Source organism: Sapajus apella, unplaced genomic scaffold, assembly GCF_009761245.1.
Source record: "Sapajus apella isolate SASKATOON/1434 unplaced genomic scaffold, GSC_monkey_1.0 scaffold44, whole genome shotgun sequence".
NCBI classification, from domain to species: domain Eukaryota; kingdom Metazoa; phylum Chordata; class Mammalia; order Primates; family Cebidae; genus Sapajus; species Sapajus apella.
Window position 1 is genome coordinate 2,954,319 of NW_022436984.1, and position 19,318 is coordinate 2,973,636.

General features: G+C 48.8%; 1 protein-coding gene across 1 annotated transcript in view; it reads right to left on the bottom strand.

The window, feature by feature from the left end:
* Window positions 1-19,318, bottom strand: part of ALK (ALK receptor tyrosine kinase) — a 756,557-nt gene that overhangs the window by 83,824 nt on the left and 653,415 nt on the right. The window contains exons 10-11 of the mRNA XM_032239194.1: window positions 12,617-12,711; window positions 12,319-12,447 (exon numbers count right to left, since the gene is read on the bottom strand). Of these exons, the coding sequence (XP_032095085.1) occupies window positions 12,319-12,447; window positions 12,617-12,711 (224 nt within the window). The remainder of the gene's footprint in view (window positions 1-12,318; window positions 12,448-12,616; window positions 12,712-19,318) is intronic.

Consider the following 19,318-nt stretch of genomic DNA (forward strand, 5'->3'; position numbering starts at 1 on the left):
TGTCTGCAAATGGGAGAGATTTAATCTAGTGCATCACCGCAGGGGTTGTGTGATTAGGACTCTGCTGCCTCCTGTTGTAAGGTCCACTGAATCCTAAGAGACAGGCAAACATGTGGGAAGCCACAGCCCCTCACTCCTTTATCCTAAGTAATACCTGCTCATCGCTTGGTTCTAAGTCATGATGGCTGAAATCTCTACAAGACCATTGGGATTGTAACTCCTCTGACAGATGAGTAGACGGAGGTGCAGGCAGCCCAACTGGCCAAGGGATGTGGAGCGAGAAAGATGCCCTGACTTCTGGGTCTAGGTCCCAGACCCTCTAAAATGAATTGGTGGACTGAGCCACACATGAGAGGATGTGAGATCCAAATTTCAAGGGTAGAAAAGAAAGCAGTGGGGAAGCATTAGGACCAAATACTGGACGGGGAAGAGAAGGCAAAATGTGTAAGACTAGAGGGCTAGAGAAAAGAAGGGAAGAAATGCTTCCCTCTTATTTTTGTCTGTAATGCAGTCATGGTGGCTGGAGATGCAGCAGCCATTTTGCAACCACGAGGCAACAAGCATGAAGAAAAGGTCAAGAGGATCTCAGAGATGTAAGTCTTGACATTATCAGGCACAGGATGATGACAGTAGTCCCTTCTAGGGCCACTGAATTAACATCAGCAGTCATCTAAACAACAATTTTTGTTGTTGGACTTGACTAGTCCTTGGCTCCCAGCAACGGGCTGCATCCTACTTCAACCTCAATGGAGCCTCCTAGAATCAAGATCTCTCAGCTACTTGCAATGAAACACCACTGACCAGAGAATCCTGCTGCTGTCTCTCAAACGGCAATGCCAGCCTGGATTGAGACCAGCTTGCCCATGCTTCTTCAGACACTATACGGGCCCTTCTGCCTGACTTCTTTGGTGAAGAGCCAGGGACCCAGGCTGCTCCCAGTCTGGCCCAGTCTGCTCATCCAAGGCCTGCTCCCCTTTTACCCCACCCACCCTCTGCTGTGTCTCAGTGCACTTCACTGTCAAGGCCTTCAGAGCTTTTGGGGATATTGTGGAAGGCCTTGGAGATTTCACCAGGCCACACCAGCCTAGAGTAAGAAGTAGGATCTTAATATTATTAGCCAGTAGCCTTTTCCTGATTCTGCTCCCACGTCCTTGAAGGAACCAGAAGCTTTTTTTCCTCAATCCTTCATTATTAGGGCCCACATTCACACACACGTGTGCTTGGCCACCGTCACCCCTGCCCCCGGACCTGCTTTACTATTTTCACAGCACATCCCTTTGAAATGATGCCATCTGTATACTCGTTTGCTTTCTGCTTTCTGCACTAGCACGTATACTCTAGAGGAGAAAGGCTTGTCTGTTTTGTTCACTGCTTTGTGTCCAGAACCTAAAACAGTGCTAGTCACAGAGAGGGTGGTTAATAAAACTTTGTTGAATGAAAAATAAAACCAAAGCAAAATGAAATAGAAGAGAGAGGCTCAAGTACCATCTCCAGACCCACCTGAGTGGTCGGAGGGAGGAAGTCAGGCATGTGGGGGCGGGGGTACAGTGAGGGGCACTGGGACAATTTGGCCCTTTGGGGCACCTGTTACAGTGTTAGAATGCTTAAGATGGATGAACCAGAGTGGCTCTGTTAGTGTAGGTGGATTTTGCTGAAGGTCTTTTTGTCTCTTACCCATGATTGGAAGTGGGTAGGCTTCTGAGGAGCCGGCACACACACTCTCACATACTCACTCGAACACACACATGCACACACACCAGCCCACACTCATACACGCATGCACACATACAACCGAAATGCAGGGTGCTCTGTTTGTTTGTTTTTTGTTTCTTTTTTTTTTTTTTTTTTCTTTTTTGAGACAGTCTTGTCCTGTCACCCAGGCTGGAATACCGTGGTGAGATCTCAGCTCACTGCAACCTCTGCTTCCTGGGTTCAAGTGATTCTCGTGCCTCTGCCTCTCAAGTAGCTGAGAGTACAGGTGCACACCATGACGCCCAGCTAATTTTTGTATTTTCTGTAGAGATGGGGTTTTGCCATGTTGGCCAGGCTGGTCTCGAACTCCTGACCTCAAGTGATCTGCCCACCTTGGCCTCCCAAAGTGCTGGGATTACAGGCATGAGCCACCACGCCTGGCTGAGCTTTGTGTTTTTAAGAAAATGCTTGAGTCCTACTCATTAGCAATGTAGCTACTCCCCAGTTCCATGGCTGATGAAACAGACTGGCTGACAGATTGAATGGTCTAGTTAGTAGGATCACAATCATAAAGCCAGGTGAGGGGAAAGAAACAGTCTTCTTTTTCAGAGAGCTATTTTGAGGCCCAGGGAGTTTTTCTGATTCTCAGGTTGCTGACCAACCTCACACTAAGCCTTATTTTCCTTACTTTTTGACATTTTTCCTGGAATATGATCATTATTAGATCTGCCAATCACTTACTAAAAAATAATAAAAGTTAGATGACTACAATTTGCTCTTATCTTATTATGAAGACATTGTCAATATTCACCATATTCATCAGGGCTGGGCATGGTAGCTCATGCCTGTAATCCCAGCACTTTAGGAGGCCTAGGCAGGTGGATCACCTGAGGTCAGAAGTTCGAGACCAGCCTGGCCAACATGGTGAAACCCCGTCTCTACTAAAAATGCAAAAATTAGCTGGGTGTGGTGGTGGGTGCCTGTAATCCCAGCTATTCCAGAGGCTGAGGCGGGAGAATTGCTTGAACTCAGGAGGTAGAGTTTGTGGTGAGCCAAGATTGTGCCATTGCACTCCATTCTGGGTGACAAGAGCTAAACTCCATCTTAAAAAACAACAAACAAACAAACAGCCCCAAGCCTTTCCAATTCAGTCACTTAAATTTATTTGAAAGAACTTTTATGGACAAGGTTTTGATGCATCCATTATTTTCAAGATTTTGATAAGCTTTAGAAGACTAAAGATCCTCTTTTAAATTTTACTAACAAGAAGACTTGGGGGGCAATTCTCTATACCCCACACAAATCATTTATGTCCCCTAAGGGGAGTTTGAGGGCTTTACCTGAAAACTGATGATCAATTGGGTTGGGGGAATTGACTGAATGAGAAGACACAAAATTCAAAATACTAACCTCACCCCCAGATACATACTTATGTATATACATAAGAGTGTGAAGCTCATAGAATTTTGTGTATACACAAAAGTGTATACAACTCATAGAAGGAGGTGGAGTGTAAATGAATATTTATAGAAGGCAACACATGAGGGGTGAGTGAATTGGCCCAATCTTTTTGCTTACATATATATTCAACAATAATGTTAATTACGATATGACAACAACATTTTATATTAGCATATTGTTTTGTACCTTTCAAAGCCTGATAGAAATTGATCTCATTTGCTCAGTACAATTGCCAGCTCTGAGAAAGAACTGTGGCAGGTAATTAACATCCCTACTTTATGGATGAGGAAACAGGGCCCAGAATCTTTGACTCCCCTGAAGTTACATGGCCAGAACCTTGGTCTCTAGGATTCTCTGCCAATCCACTTGCTGTCTTGCTATTGCCTGGCACTCAGTAGGCACTTTGTGACTATTTAAGCATCTGTGGAAAATTGAATACATAGGCTTGAGATTGATCTTAGGAATTCTGCCCATCAGAATCCCCACTGGGCTCTCAGAGCTTCCTGGTGAATGGTTGATCTCCAGCATACAGAAGCCACTACAGGTAGGCTCTAAGATGGCCTCGGTGGTGTCCAATTCTTGATAGTCACACCCTTGTGTAACCCTCTCCCTTTGAGTATTGGTGAGATCTGTGAGTTGCTTCTAACCAATAGAATATGGCACAGATGATGAGATGTCATTGTCTTGCTAATGTTATAAAATTATAATTTCTGTATTACTAGAAGATTCTTTCTCTCTCCCTCCCTCCCCCATCCTACTGCCTCACCCCTGCACTAGCTTTGCAAAAGTAAGTTGCCATACTGGGGAGAAACTGAGGGTGGTCTCCAGCCAGTTAGGAACTGAGGCCCTCAGTCTAACAGCCCTCCAAGAACTGCCAACTGCCATGTGAGCTTGGCAGTGACCCTCTCCTCAATAGAGCTTTTAGATGAGACCCTAGCCCTGGCTGACACCCTAACTGCAACCTCACGAGAGACTACGAAGCGGAGGACTCAGTTGAGCTGTGTCTGATTTCCTGACCTGCAGAGACTTGTATAATAAATGTGTGTTGTTATAGTCACTGTGTTTATGGTCGTTTGTTACAACGCAATAGATAACTATCTAGGCACCCAAAGCTCCTGCTTTACAGCTGCTACGTTCTTTGGCTCCTCATCTTTTTTTTTTTTTTTTTTTGAGATGGAGTTTCCTTCTTGTTGCCTAGGCTGGAGTGCAATGGCATGATCTTGGCTCACCGCAACCTCCACCTCCTGGGTTCAAGCGATTCTCCTGCCTCAGCCTCCCGAGTAGCTGGGATTACAGGCATGTGCCACCACACCCAGCTAATTTTTGTATTTTTAGCAGACACGGGGTTTCTCCATGTTGCTCAGGCTCATCTCGAACTCCCAAGTTCAGGCGATCCACCCGCCTTGGCCTCTCAAAGTGCTGGGATTACAGGCATAAGCCACCGAGCCTGGCCAACCTCCTCATCTTTTGTGTAAGCATCCAGCAGGGAGGGCACTGGCTGGGCCGAGTTCTGCCCTGTGTCATTTCTCTCCTCCCAGACCCCTTGATAGCTAAGGTAATTCCATCTCTTCTTTCTTTTCCTCTCGGTAGGGGAGGGGCAAGCTGGGAAGACCATCTTTTGTGATCAAGAGTTAGCATTTTAACCTTTTACTCCTAGATTCATTGTCCACCTCCAGGCCCGATGAATTAAAAATAATTTTTTTCTTTGCCAAAACCACTGAAGCTTTGCTGTAATGAGCAGAGAGCTGAATAAGCTCTGAGAAGATGCGGAGTTGTTTTACAGGCAGAAGCAGCAAGTCCAAGAGAGAATGATAAAAGAGTGGTCTTCCCACGCAAGTACTTAATGCAGTTGCCCTGATGGAGGGGCCTTTGCGTTCTGCTAGTCTTCAATCTACATGATCTTAATCAAGGCATGCTGAGCCCAGAGTTCCTGGATCATTTATTGTCTCCCACTTATGTAACCTTTCACTGAAACAAATGAGAAAAAACAACATGTGTTCTCAGGCCAGCCAGGGGAGAGAAAGGGAATGCTTCCTGTCTGCTGCTTAGAAGGGCAACAAGTATCGACTTTATGTTAAAGTATTTTGTCAGCAGCTTTGCCGTCATCCCAGCCCCCATCTAGCACTAGCCTGGAGGTTCAAGAGGCATCTTTGAGTCTGTCAGAGCTGGGTGGGTCTGTGCTATTCCTTCAGGGGGGCCCACGTTTGGGAAGTTCTGAAGTAATAGTGCTGATGCCTTTCTCACAGCACACATTTTGAAAATGATGGTCGGTTCAGAATAATTTGCAATGCCCCATTCAGGGCAGGGTGAAGTGGGGGCACCTGTCCTGGTTCTAGATGTGATCAGAATCAGAAGTCTCTCTTGTGCTGGGAGAACAGTGGCTTCATGCTGGGCTTATGCAGACGAAGCTCTGGGTGATCATTTCGCAAGAGAACACTTTGGCTCCTTCACAGCCTCAGACCCCCACGCCCCTGCATAGGGTTTGGCACAGAGTAGGCACCCAGTACATGCTTGTTAGATGGAACTATGTGAGTTGTTATTCCTTAGGCTTGGGATTCAGGGAAAGCAACGATGTTGTCTGCATTGGATGCTGTGTTGAATCTTCTCAATGGAAAGAGAACAGCCGATTTGGATGCAGCAAGAGCTTCTCTCCCTTATGCTAGTCAGCAATTGGGTAGTATTTAGAATTGTTCCTAACAGGTGTGGGCTTAGAGTGGGAAAGGCTTTGGAGTGAGCTGGCTTGACTTTGAACCCTGGATCTGCATTTGATTAGTAGGTCAAGTCACATAATCTTTCTGATCCTCTGTTTCCTCAATTCTAAAGTGATGAAGAAAATGATGGCAGGCCGGGTGCGGTGGCTTAAGCCTGTAATCCCAGCACTTTGGGAAGCTGAGGTGGGCGGATCACAAGGTCAGGAGTTTGAGACCAGCCTGACCAACATGGTGAAACCCCATCTCTATTAAAAATACAAAAAATACAAAAAAAAAAAAAAGAAAGAAAAATTAGCCGGCATGGTGGTACATGCCTGCAATCCCAGCTACTTAGGAGGCTGAGGCAGGAGAATCGCTTGAACCTGGGAAGCAGAGGTTGCAGTGAGCCGAGATTATGCCGCTGCACTCCAGCCTGGGCTACAGAGCGAGACTCCATCTAAAAAAAAGATGGCCCAGTTAGCTAGCTCCTTATGTGTCAGGCACCTCTCTAAGCCCTGGATACATATTAATGTATGTGACCCTTGCATCAAATGTAAGCGATGTAAGCACTGATAATCTAAGCACCATTTTTTGATGCAAGGAAGCAAAGGCACAGACAGCAGAAGGGACTTGCTTAGTTAGAGTGAGCGGCACAGCTGGGATTTGGACACGGGTAGTCTGCGCTCTTAAAAACGATGCTATATTGCTTCCTCATAGTGACATCTCCCTCAGGGAGTTCATGAGAATCAAATGAAAGAGACACTGAATGTGACTACTGACTGTCACCCCATGGACAGATGGAGGGAGGTGGCTGACAAATGGTGGAACACACGCTGGGAAGCTCTATTGCTGGTGGGTGCTCGGCCTTCAGCCTAGCCTCCAGTTCCACCCAGTTACCATCACCTGGTCCCTGGGGACATACTTTCTCGCCGTTAAGCTGGCCCTGGTGTTTACTTTTGTCCACCTCTTGGGGATGCTGACTGGCTCTCCAGCGTGCAAAGCCTCTTCCACTGGAAGAAACTCATTAGCGTTGGTAATGGGATCATGAATCACAAATCAGTTCTTTGGCGCCTCTCTTCCTGGAGCTCAGCCTTGCTTTCTCAGGGGAAAGGGGCACACACCCAAATGAATAATGACATTCTAGCTGGGAGAGTGCTGAATGTGCTGCGATGACTGGGGTCCCAAGAGCCTTGTTCAGGCTGGTGCTTCCTGCGTCATCGCTAGTGAGCTTGCTATAAATAGGTGATAATCTAAAATTAGTAACATAAGCGCGATCACAGAACATGAGGTTAATCATCAGGGCAGCTGAGCAGGGAAATGGCCAGTGTCTGAAGGGGCTCCAAGGGTTGTAACCATGGTCCTATGCCTGCCACTCCTTAATGAACTGTCCCCCCTAGTTAAATGGGTGCTAATAGAAGTGCCTTCCAAGTGCACCAGTGAAGGCTGGGGTGCATGGAGGAATGCCAATTAGCTGTAATTATCAGCTTTCTTACATGTGCGTGGGAATACTGCCTGCCTGGGGCACCGTCTTGAATGTTAGTGAAGATGCAGATGTGCTCTGTTTAAACAGAAACTAACATAAAAAACCAGGTTGTTCAGAAAAGAGAGATCCCTCTGGAAGACCTATTCAATAATGGGATTCCTAAAAGATTTCTTTATCATGACTTTGACCTTCCAAATGTTACCTGGCCTAGAAAATTTCACATTCTGCGTGCTTTTTGAGAAACATGATCTTTTGCTTTTTATACAAGCTGTCTAACTTAGGGCAAGTTAGTTCACCTCTCTGGACTCATCTGTTAAAGGGAGATACCATGATAGCACCAAGAGCTCAGCACAGTCCTGGCACACGGCAGCGCTTGGCGAATTGCAGTTATGATTGATGTGTGAAGCGGGAACAACGTGATGCAAGGCCTTTGCTTCGAGCCAGGCTCCTCATCTGTAGGTTGGGCTGCAGTTCTGAGTCCCTAAATTTCTTTTGCTAATCAAACTTTCATTGAGGGATGGTTAAAAATGTGGATTTGGCCTTCTGCTCCCAGACATTCAGATTCCACAGGTTGGCAGGGGCCCAAGAATCTGCATTTTTAACAAGCAGCACATGCAGGCACCCCCGTTCCCATCAGGGGACCCAGATGCAGATGATTTGAGGCCACACTTGGAGAAACCGGGGCTGAGTCTAGTTCCCTGGCTGGCCAGCTCCCTGCTGCACTTGTGAGTCCTGGATTGTGTCCGTAATTGGGCATTTCTGGGGAAAGCTGTTAATGATATCATTAACACAAGTCTATGGGAGCTCCCTCCAGAGTGGGGGGTCCCTGGCTTCCTGCTCTGACTTTTTTCTGGATTTCTCACATCTTGGACCTCCCACCTTCAAGGCTGGGATGCAATGAGGAGCTGTGGCTAAAGAGAGGGATGTGGCTTCCTTGCTGTCCCCAGCATGGGATTATTTGCAAGGCCAGCAAGGAAGAGGCCAGGATTTTTCGGAACTGGATTAGAATACATGATTGATTTAGGAACGGGGTGACTCTGAAGTGGGGTGTGCCACTACAGTAGGCTTGGCGGGACCTGCAGGGCTGGAGTGCAGCAGGGCCTGAGGGGAACAAAGCCCCCCATCGAGTGGAAAGACAGGCTCTGAGGGCGGATGCTGGCCTGTGGAGCCTGCCTTCCAACCATGCCGTCATCACCAGAAGGGCGTACTTGGAGCATAATGGCTCTAGCTACAAATTCTATTAACTCTAATAGTTGTTCTGTGGTGAATGGATAATGCATTTAGCAGAAATAGACCCAATCAATTTATAGGAAACACATAAAACTTTCTCATTGGAATTGGCATCTGTTCTTGAATCAGGAGCGTGTGTGGAAATGGACAGTCTGTTGCCCTTCCTCACTTCTGGGCACGTTGGCAGTGCCATGGGTTAACTGGAGATACGGGCCAAATAAAGCTATAGCTCCCTGATGATATCACCCTTCAACCCTTGGAATCTTGGAGCTGGGAATGGGAAGGCACTTGGACATGGTCTACTTCTAACTTTGACTTTAAAAAAAATTGGTTTCTCTGCCCTTGTCTGTGTTCACATTAGCCCCGCTCATCTGCTGAATTGCCCTGATGAGAGCCCTTCCGGCCCGAGGGGTGTTCCAGTGCTCTTCCCACGATTCTGTATATTTTTAATTGCTTTATCCCCCTTTGGCAAGAGATGTGTACTCAGAAAATGGCAGACCAACCTGTCACCAAATAGCTAGAGGCAAGGCTATGGTTTTCACGCTAGGGATCCACAGTTAGGGCTGCGGAGTTGGGCTGGTTCTCCCGTTAGCTGAGTTGATTCTCTTAGACTCGCCCTATACAGACAGCATCTGAGCTCCAAGGAGAAGGATGGAGGGGAAGGGAGGTTGAGGCAGGGTCCTTGGGCCCTGGGGGGGCTGCTTATCCTCATTTGGGCTTTTTAGGGAAAGAGTGTGGTAGAGCCTGCCTGTTCATCCTCACTGCTAACATTCAGTACTGCCAGAGAGAGACAGTCACGGGAGGGGAGAAAGACAGAGAGAGAAAGAGAGAGAGAGAGAAGGAGGGAGTGGGGTGAGGGAGACAGAGAGAGAGAGACAGAGAGAGGAAGCTGGCTCTGCAGCCCTGTGATCACATTACTCCAGTCATTTGGTTAGTGTAATTTTATGTGCAAAGCTGACAAATGTAATTTCCCTCGACTTAATACTTGCACCATTTTCTTGTTCAGCCCCTTCATCTGATTAGCTAAAGTGACTCAGAGTCTTCCGAGAACACCGCATGAAGCACCTGGATAGGATTTTCCCGGCCTGGAAGCTTCAGTGGCTCAGCTCTGCCCCATGGGCCTGTGGATGAAGAACCGCCCAGATCTAGGAAGCCAGGCCCCGTCCCTCATCAGAGGGGAGGGCTGCTGTGGGGAGTGAGGAATGTTTAGGGAAGTGCTGTCAGTAACTGTTTTCAAAGGCCCCCAAAGGGCCTTTGCGTTTCTAGGAGTTCTCCAACGCCTGCCTGAAGGAGAGCTGAAATGCCACCAGCCACCTTGTTCCAGCCCAGCAGAAACTGACAGCTTTGAACTTTGGAAAGAAAAATTGCATTATGTTGTCTCCTCGATTGTTTGTCAGAAGGTTGGGGGTGATTTGCTTACTGTGTGTGCAGGGCGTCTTGGCTGCAACTCTTCCTGCTCTTTTCCATTTTTAGTGTTTATCTCTGATTGGAGACTTCGATACCTAGAAGTAGCTTAGATGGGTGAAAGAATGTGGATTCCAGGTTGACTTCCTGGCTCCACTGCCCTCCAGCCATGGGCCCTTAACATTCTTCTAGTTTCCTCATCTCTGCAATGGTAAAAACAGCAACTATCCCTGGGTCAGCGTGAGGGCAAGTTGTTGTGTGAAATAACCTAGCCCATGGGACCATGCTCAACGATCTCTCCATTCTTTTCCTTCTCCTTCCAGCCTATCCCTCTGTTCCTCTGCAGGGGGCCTCCCAGGTAGAAATCTGAGCTTTGCAGACATGCTCTGCCTCCTCATAGGCCACTCTGCTCCCATGGCCCAGAAGCTCCAGAACGGCGAGTACTGGCTCAGCCCTGTCCCTGTTGTAACCATGCACCGTGCTGGGCACGTGTCTGCTGGGCGACTATTACTGAGTGGGTGTGGCCTTGGCCTCAGCCTCCATGAGTCTGCTTGGACCCATAGGCACTGCCTCAGCATTGCCCTGAGACTGGAGTTGAGGATGACAGGTCAGGTTTCTCAGCGGGAGGCTTGTGTTCCAGCTGCTGTCTTCTCTAGCCTTTAATTTTATTTAGAGGTGGTGGGGAGTCATCGCCACATTTGAGCCACTGGTAATTTCATCAGTCTGATTGGCCACCGGGCAGGCCCTTATCGATTAGCCTTTTAGGGACAGTGGGAGTTATGTGGCAATAAACTCAGGAGTCGAGCAGGCTGTTTCCTAAATGCTGGCTGCTGGGGGCTGGCTGCTGACACCTGAGATCCAAACTCAGGCATCCAGCCATCCACTGGTCGATAGACGTTTCTGGAGTCTCTGCTATGTAATCAGTGCTGTTGATTAGGCTGGGCAGGGGGCTGCAGCTATGTTTACTTAGCACACTAAAAGGGGAAGTCTGGCTTTTTCTCTTAATTTATACATTTATAAATTTCCTGAATTTGTCACAGGGAGGTGGCAGTTGACCAAGAGCCAAGGAGTGAGTGGAGATGAATCACTGGGGCTGGGTGGCAGGGCATTGAATGGAGAAGTTCAAAGGCTGCCTCCAGCAGGTGAGACATTGTCATGAACTGAAAGTAGAGGGGGAAACCAGGGAGAGCTGCAATTGTGGGACAGGCTCCCCTCTGTGTGGAACTTGGGCCCTCCTCTCTGTGGGAACATGCAAAGGTCTTTTGTGATTCTAGTGAAAGGGGAAGGGAGGGATGACAGGAGAAGGAACTCACTTTCTCCTGGATTTGGCAGCTGGATTAGTTCAGGCAGGAATCAGGAAGGGTGAGGGTTAGCCCTGGGGTCACTTTTCATGGGACAGAAAGGAAGGGACTCCTTCAAAGACAAAGCAACACTAACATCTAGTTCACACGTTAAGAGCTGATGTGGCAAAGGCTTGAGCCTCATTTCTTATACTTTGTACCAAAAAGGGATTTCACATTATAAGTTGAAATTAGAGATTTATCACTGATCTGTTATTATTTTGATAAAGACTTACCTTTTATAGGAAAAAGAGTGCGGGTAGATTGTGTGTTGTTTACTTGTTTCTCCAGGCTATACATAGCAGAAGAACCCTTCCAGGACAAGGTACCAATGCCTGCCTGGGAAAATCCCTTGGCTTGCCGGTGTGGGGCCAGGGCAGCCTTAGTTAGCTTCTGTGGGGCTAGGCTCACAGCCTCTGGTCTAATATAAGACTGGCTGACAAGTTACACTATGGTTTATAACCAGAGGCTGAAGAGTTTCTTTAGTGGCAAGGGGCCACGGGAAGTCTTGGCTTGGGGTATGCTCAATAGAACAGCTTTTGAGGGGATCTGAGCTCTGGGGAAACTGTGTTGAAGGGAGCTTTGGGGGCTTTACCCATGATGGGGTAGTCCACCTTTGTGCAACAGATAACCTTGGCCATGGGCCCAGCCCTCTTTATAAGAAGAAGGAATCTGACAGTAAGATTTGCTTTGCTCAGTAAGAGGAGAGTGAATTCAAGGCACTGAGTTGGGGAGAAAAATGCCAGCTTGGTTCTCCCCTTCGGGTGGGGCCTAGGTATTCCCTACGCATAGAGGAAGCTGCTCCTATGCACAACTTCCAGCGGTGTCCTTTGTTCAGGCAATATGAGAACCAGTCAGCTTCCTCTTGGACCCCATAGTCAGAGCGTAGGTGACGCTCCTTCTAAAGATTGACTGTTTCCTTCCTTTAGCACAGCTCCCCACCTCAGTCATGGCACCAGTCTTTCTGCCTTTTGCAACAAGAAGTTACTGTGCTCACATTTGTGAGCTGAGCCCTTACCTGTAGGGTCAAAGATGGGGGTCTGTCTTGCTGAATTTTCCCCAGGTTTCAGCTCCTTGTTTGGGTTTCTCTCAAACAGGTTTCTTGATTTGGGTGCTGTCTTCTGTGGGATCTTATCCTCTCCACTAACTGGAATAGAGGAGAATGAGCTGCGTTAGGTAAGAGTCGATTTCAGGCCGATAGATGATTTTACACTGAGGGAGGTGGGAGAGACAGGCTTAGGCTGAGGAGGCCCTGACAGTGAGGCCATGGGCCATCGGGGCTGGGGGACAGGGTGTCGGGGTCAGAGTGAACTCACTGGTGAGGTAGCAGTCCAGGCTGATGGAGATATTGTCAAAAGCCACGATGGCTCTGGATCCTTGTCCCCACCATGCGACCATCTGCAGCCAGAACCTGTACACATCAAGAGGAATGTATGTGAGAAGCAAACTGGGGGGTCTTTCTTAGGATTCAGCATCCAGCAGGCAGGTGCTGACTACCTGGCTCAGAATGTGAGTTTGGAAAAGGCTTACCTAATCCCAGAGCAGTGGGAGAGAAGAACAGTCAACTCCCGCTTCCGTAGCGCTCTATAATGTTAATGACTTTAAATTTAAGGACCACTGGTCCTTAAATCCAGCCCCGAGTTTGAGGCCTGGGACCAGGACTACCTGAAAATCTGAGCAGAAATCTTTTGCTTTCTGGGTGTGCGAGGTGCTTGGGAGTGGAGAAGAAATCTGACAGTAACAGCTTTGGTCAGCAAGTGGGGAGTGATTTCAAGACACTGAGTTGGGGAAAAAAAATACCAGCTTGGGTATCCTGTTTGGGTGAACTAAACAAGAGACATGTGTAGGTCTGACATTCAGCCAGTGGGGCTGAAGTCATTATTAAAATATGAAAATCCTTCCATACCAGCCAATAAAGGACTGCGGTTCCACTAGTGCCCCTTGCTTTTTGCATCAGGCAACTGGCTCCCTCCCTGGTGCCCCCCCCCCCCCGAATTTCCCAATTCACCAGCACCCATAGGGTTTATCCATTGGACAGCCCAGCAGGGGTCTCATGCATCCCAGGTTTCATCCAGTGTCACTGGAGGTTGCCTGCCTGGTGGTTAAATGTTAAGCCACTTGACTATTACCCCTGGGAGTGTTTGTAACCAACACAGAGGAGTCATAAAAGTGTTAACAATAAACCCATTAAGATATTGTTTCTTTCCCCGCTCTTTGCTCTTTCATATCCATGAACCGCCAGGTTCTCAGACTGTGGCCAGGGAAGGCCTTACAGTGACATCAAAGGAAAATACCTTTGGCTTGTTTGTTTCCTGAGAAATCATCCCCCAGAAGGCTATCAGTCAACCAGCCTTTCCTACTGTAAAGTGAAGATTCCCTGAGAACCTTAAAAACCTTTCCTGCCCTCCAGAAAGTCAGTCCAGAATGACCTGCAGAACAGCGTGTGGTCTCTTGCATGGATATGAAAGCACCAAGAGAAGGAAGCCATGCCCACCAACTGGTGACTGGGTACACCTCACATGGTACAGCCATACAATGGGATGCCAGTCTACAGTACAGAACGGACCGGCAGACACGCTATAAAACGGGTGGACCTCAAACACACTATGCTAAGTTAAAGAAGCCAGACAGTAGGTGAAAGACCTCATATTGAATGATTCCACTGATAGAAAATGTCTAGAAAAGGTCACTCTGTGGAGCCGGAAAGCCGGCTCGTGGTTGCCTGGCGCTGCGAGTGGGCGCAGGATTGACTGCAGACTGGCACATGGGCTTTTTTGGGGGATGAAAATGTTCAGAAACGGGAGTGTGGGGCTCTCTCCACAACTCTGTAAGTTTGTTGGAAGTCATGGACTTGTACACTTACAGTGGGTGAATTTTATGATATATAAATTATAGCTTGATAAAGCTGTTAGAAAAAAAGGAGAGAGAGGAAGAAAGAGGGAAGCCAGGCCACAGGGCACTGGCACAGAGGGTGGCAAGAGCAAGAAACTGGAGCAGGGTGGGCACTGGTGATGTGGAGAGAACCGGACCTGCGGGGCACAAGGACAAGAAACGGGGTGTCAGCAGCGGGAGGAAAGACATGGAGGAGGCGGTGTGGAGAGAAGGGCATTTGCTCACGGGGTCTGCAGTGAGGCAGCAACGCTTTAGCCAGTGAGTCAACTACAGCAGGGGCTGGAAGGCCTGTTCCGCCTGAGAGCAGATGACCGCTGATCAACATGTAGAAGGCTAAGTGCTGGCTTGGTTATTCCTGGCCAGAGAACAGTTACTTTTTCTGTGGAGCAAAGCCTTAAATTCCAAAACTTTTATCTGAATAATTGTGATTGATTATTCTTAACTGAACTACTCCATACATTTATCTGTGCCTTTTTTTTTTTTTTTTTTGAGATGGAGTCTCACACTGTTGCCCAGGCTGTAGTGCAGTGGCACGATCTCTGCTCACTGCAATCTCTGCCTCCTGGATTCAAGCAATTCTCCTGCCTCAGCCTCCTGAGTAGCTGCAACTACAGGTGTGCACCACCAGGCCCCGCTAATTTTTTTTGTATTTTTAGTAGAGATGGGGTTTCACCGTGTTGGCCAGGACGGTCTCGATCTCCTGACCTCGTGATCCACCTGCCTCGGCCTCCCAAATGCTGGGATTACAGGCATGAGCCACCGCGCCCGGCCTTATCTGTGCTTATAACCCTCTCGTGAGAGCTGGTAATTCAGAAACAATCCTTTCTGTCTGAAAGTCACAATTATAGGACCCAAATCTGGTTTGATTCTAAAGAAGAAATGCCCAAATCTGTTGTAACTGCAGCCAACACCGCTGGCCTTTCAGGTCATATTCCCCATATTCTCCATGCTACCCTCAGTCAGGATAGGGTGGGCTGGTGGTTGGTTGTAGAAGGAGGAGTGCCTGGTGGAGAAACTTCACATCCTGTTCTGGGAGGCTTGGGCACGCCAGATGAGTGTGCAAGAGGGGATGGACAGCACAAGGACCCTCAGCCCCTGCCACCCTGGCACTGGGGTGTATGCCTCTGAGAGGCATCTCTCATTCCAGCCTTGATACACGCCTATTTTTGTGTCCTGTACAGCTATTGCATATAGGTCTATGGGGCATTCTAAGAGAAATCATACATGAATGCTGCAATCAGGTCACTTAACTGTCCAGTGTGAAGATGGAGTGTGTGTACCTTGCTGTGGAATAACGTGGAAGGAGGTCAATGCTTCATGAGGGTGCAGATACAGCACCATGGGAGCTCAGAGGAAGTGAGAATTACACCAGGGCAGGGAGATCAGGAGGGCTTCATGGAGGAGGTAGTATTTAAGTTGGTTTTGAATGCAGGGAAGGGCTTGAGGATGTGGGTATGGGAGTGCAGTGCAGAGAGGAGAAGATATCTGGAGCAGAGGAACTGGTGTGAGGGCAAGGAGGTTCTGCCATTATTTCAGGGAAGATGGAGAGCCATGGCGGGTTTCTAAAAGGACAGTGGCGAGATCAAAGACCTCTTAGAGTATAATTGTGATGGGACTAGTAAACAGGATGGGGACCAGGAGAGGAGGCAGAGAGGCAGGGGGGATTGTGTGAGCGGCATCTCTGCACTCCTTCATCAAGTTTCTCCATGAATCTTGGCAAGGTTATAGCCACGATTTCCCTGGGGTCCTCACATGGGAAACAGTCCAAAGATGAGTTTCTGGCTTGAGCCTGTGTAACCCAGACAAAGCCCAGGCCTGGGATCTCAACTGGAAAGCCAGGGCCCTAATACTGCTGTCTTGTTAAAGCCGGTGCAACTCTTAGGAAAATGCTGCTCCAGGTAGCAAGATAACAGGTACGTAGAGTGACAGAGAGGGCGGACAGAAGGACTCAGGTTCCCTGTGGAAGCATCAGGAGGGCACAGCTGCCTGGCTTGCCTGCACATCACGGGGTGAGGCCCCTCCACAGGCCACATTTCTCCACCAGGTCATCATCTCCCAACCTGCCATTCACAGGACCAGGGGGCAAGCCAGGCCCTGATTTCAATGCTGAGCTCTATGAGGGGTGTACCTTCCAGAAGGCCAGAGGGGCCTGAGTGAGGAAATGACTTGTGTGTGCCTGTGGAGCCCAGGGAGAGGGGGACAGAATTGTGGCTGTCCTCTAAATGGGTGCTCCCAGGGAAGCCGCACATTCCCCCGCTCCTCTCTCTGCCTTCCTTCCTTATTACTAAAAGATTAGATCTGCGAAGTCTTTCACAGCCACTGGGCCTCTTAGCATGGATGGGATGATGCCGGCTGAGGCTGGAATGGTTTCTAAATAGAAGAGTTTCTAAAGTGTTCTGCGCGGCGACAGCAGTGGCAGCTGCTGCTCCAAAGAGTTTGATTGACACTGGGAATTGCACATATTTTGAGTCAGGAACACTCACAACCATCAGGAAGACTCAATAAGATGGCAACATGGGACCAGGCAGCGCTGCCTCTGTCCACCCATGGGCCAACCCTCCCCCATGGCTCCAGCCCCCAGAGGCTGCAGGGAAGGGACAGTGGGACAAAGGTGGGACAAAGGAGAGCTGTTGAAGGATGGGTGGGAGGTGGGGCAGAAGCAAAGGTCATCTGGGAATGGGGGCTGGGGGTGGTAGGTGGTGGGTAGTCGAGGGGGAGAGCAGCCCCAACCTAGGAGACTCTTTTCAGTGGATGTGCTGGCCTAGAGGCAGAGTGGGCATCGGGACCACCAGATTTAGGCTTCCCTACTTCCGAAGGTGCCTGGTTGTGTGTCTTTACCCGACAGGTGAAGAAGCGGTTGCTCCTGGCCCCACTCACCCTCTCCTTGTTGGAGATGGGACAGGCTTCCTCAGGGATCTCACAGTCTCTTGGTTCCACCCACTCCTTCCTGTGAGTCCCCCAAAGTACAGCTATCGTGTCACTCTCCAGTCAGCCATGGCCTCAGGTCTGGAGTTCTACCACTTACCAGGCGGGCCACTTTGGGATTGAGGGAAAGTTCTGGCATGTAGCAGGTGGACCACCAGGGGACTGAGGGAAGGGTCTGGTATGTACCAGGTGGACTATCATGGGACCGAGGGAAAATTCTATAACATACCAGGTAGATCTGACACTTAGGTGAGACCTGACACACTCTGGGACTGAGAGAAAATTCTAGGATGTCCCAGTGGTCCATTCTGGGATTGCAGGAAAGTTCTAGAATGTACTATGTAGACCACTCTAGGACCGAGGGAAGGTTCCATTATGTACCAGGTAGACCACTGTGGGACTGAGGGAAGGTTCTAGTATGTACCAGGTGGTCCGTTCTGGGACTGAGGGGAAGTTCTGGTTGTAGACCACTCTGGGACTGAGGGAAGGTTCTGGCGTGTACCAGGTGAGCCACCTTGGGTTTGGCTGAAAGAAAGCAAGGACCCTGACACATCACTGCCAAGACTGCAAAGGCCAGGTCGTCCGAGTGAAGAACATATAGTTGCTCCTCTGCCCCACTTTGAAGCCTCAGCTCTGGATGGAGAAGGGAGGCTGGGTTTCCCAAGACAGAAGAGCCTTCCCCTTCTTCTCTGTGGGCAGCATGGTCAAGAAGAAGGGAAGTGTTAGCTCTTTGGGGCTCCTTCCGCTCTTTCACCAATCTGTGTTACCTGAGAACGTGGCAGGGGAGCCTCTTCTTTCCCTGTGCTTAGCAGCAGAGACTTTGCTCCTGACCCTTCATAGTTCATACCTGCTCAGCTCTTTCTGTTTCTTCAAAGAAGACACTTTTGATTGCATGGGTTGTTGTTGCTTTTTCTTTTCTTTTTTTTCCAGCCGGTGGAGTTTGGAACTTGTTATTAAAACAGACTTGGCTAGAGATCTTGGTTGGAGGCTGTCTTTGTATAAAGAATGCATTCGCCCTGAGTCTTTCAGCTCTACAGAGACACCTCTTGAAAACAGGCTCAAGAGGGATCTGGGAGGTGGCCATCTGGGCAGTGGGCCAAGTCTGGAAGGGTAGCTTGGAACTGGGCGCCTCGGAGACTCACTGGGCAGATCTCTGCCTGAGAAATGCCGATGCTGCTCACGTACAGCTCAGAAAGTGCACCATCTCGTTCAGGCAACAGACTGTTAATGGACAGTGAATATAAGGCCTTATTTGCCACCCTGCCAGCCTTAGGGATTGACAAAGCTAATTAAGTTCACTTAATGATTTTAAGTAGCTGACAGAAAGGTTTGTGTCTGAACACGGATAGAGGGAATGGCAACGCTTTGGAGCGGGAGAGCAGGATGGAGTGGCTGGACTGGGTAGGAGGCATTTGCCGGCTGGGCACCCTGTCTCAGATTTCTCCCTTGGCCGTTTAGTGGACTCAGAGAAGGAAGTGTTCTGCATCCCTTTTTGCTGCTGGGGCTTGTCTGGGCCCTGGCTGCTTAGGATAGAACTGGCAGCTACTGCGCAGGAAAAACACTTCCTCCAATTTCTCACCGCGGAGTTGATTTGCTCGGCAAATGTCTTCTAGAACGGGCTGTCACAAAGCTTAGGTCGCAGTATGCATATCTATTAGAATAATATACTTGAAGAAAAAGCCTTGCCACATTCCTCCTTTTATCTGTGTAATGGACTTCAGTTCTAAGGTAAAGTTGGGGGCCTATGGATTGCTTTGGATCCCTGGGACCATCCCTGGCCATGTCAAACCCAATCATGGCTGCGAATGTGTGTCTTGGCTTTTTGAGTCTTTAACTTCTGCACAGTAAACTGGAGATGAACTGGACATTCAAGGCCAGACTCAGGAGTTGGGAGCATACCCCTTCTGGCTCCATCCCACTCTCAGAGGTAATTTACCACCTCCTGCCTTGGTTTCCCCTCTAGGCATAATGATACCAGCAGCGTGAGTAAAAGTCAACACAGAGCTTCCAGGGCTTCCAAGGGCCAGAGATCTTTCACAATGAGTCTGGCTTGGTGAGGGAGCCCTTCTGGAAATAAGAGAGAAAATGAATTTTCAGCCAGGCCGAGCAAGCATAGAGAACCACTCAGACCCGTCCACATTCTCAGTTCAAGGCTTCCAGGCATTCTGTGCTCACTCTCAGGGGCTGAACCTAAAGGCTTC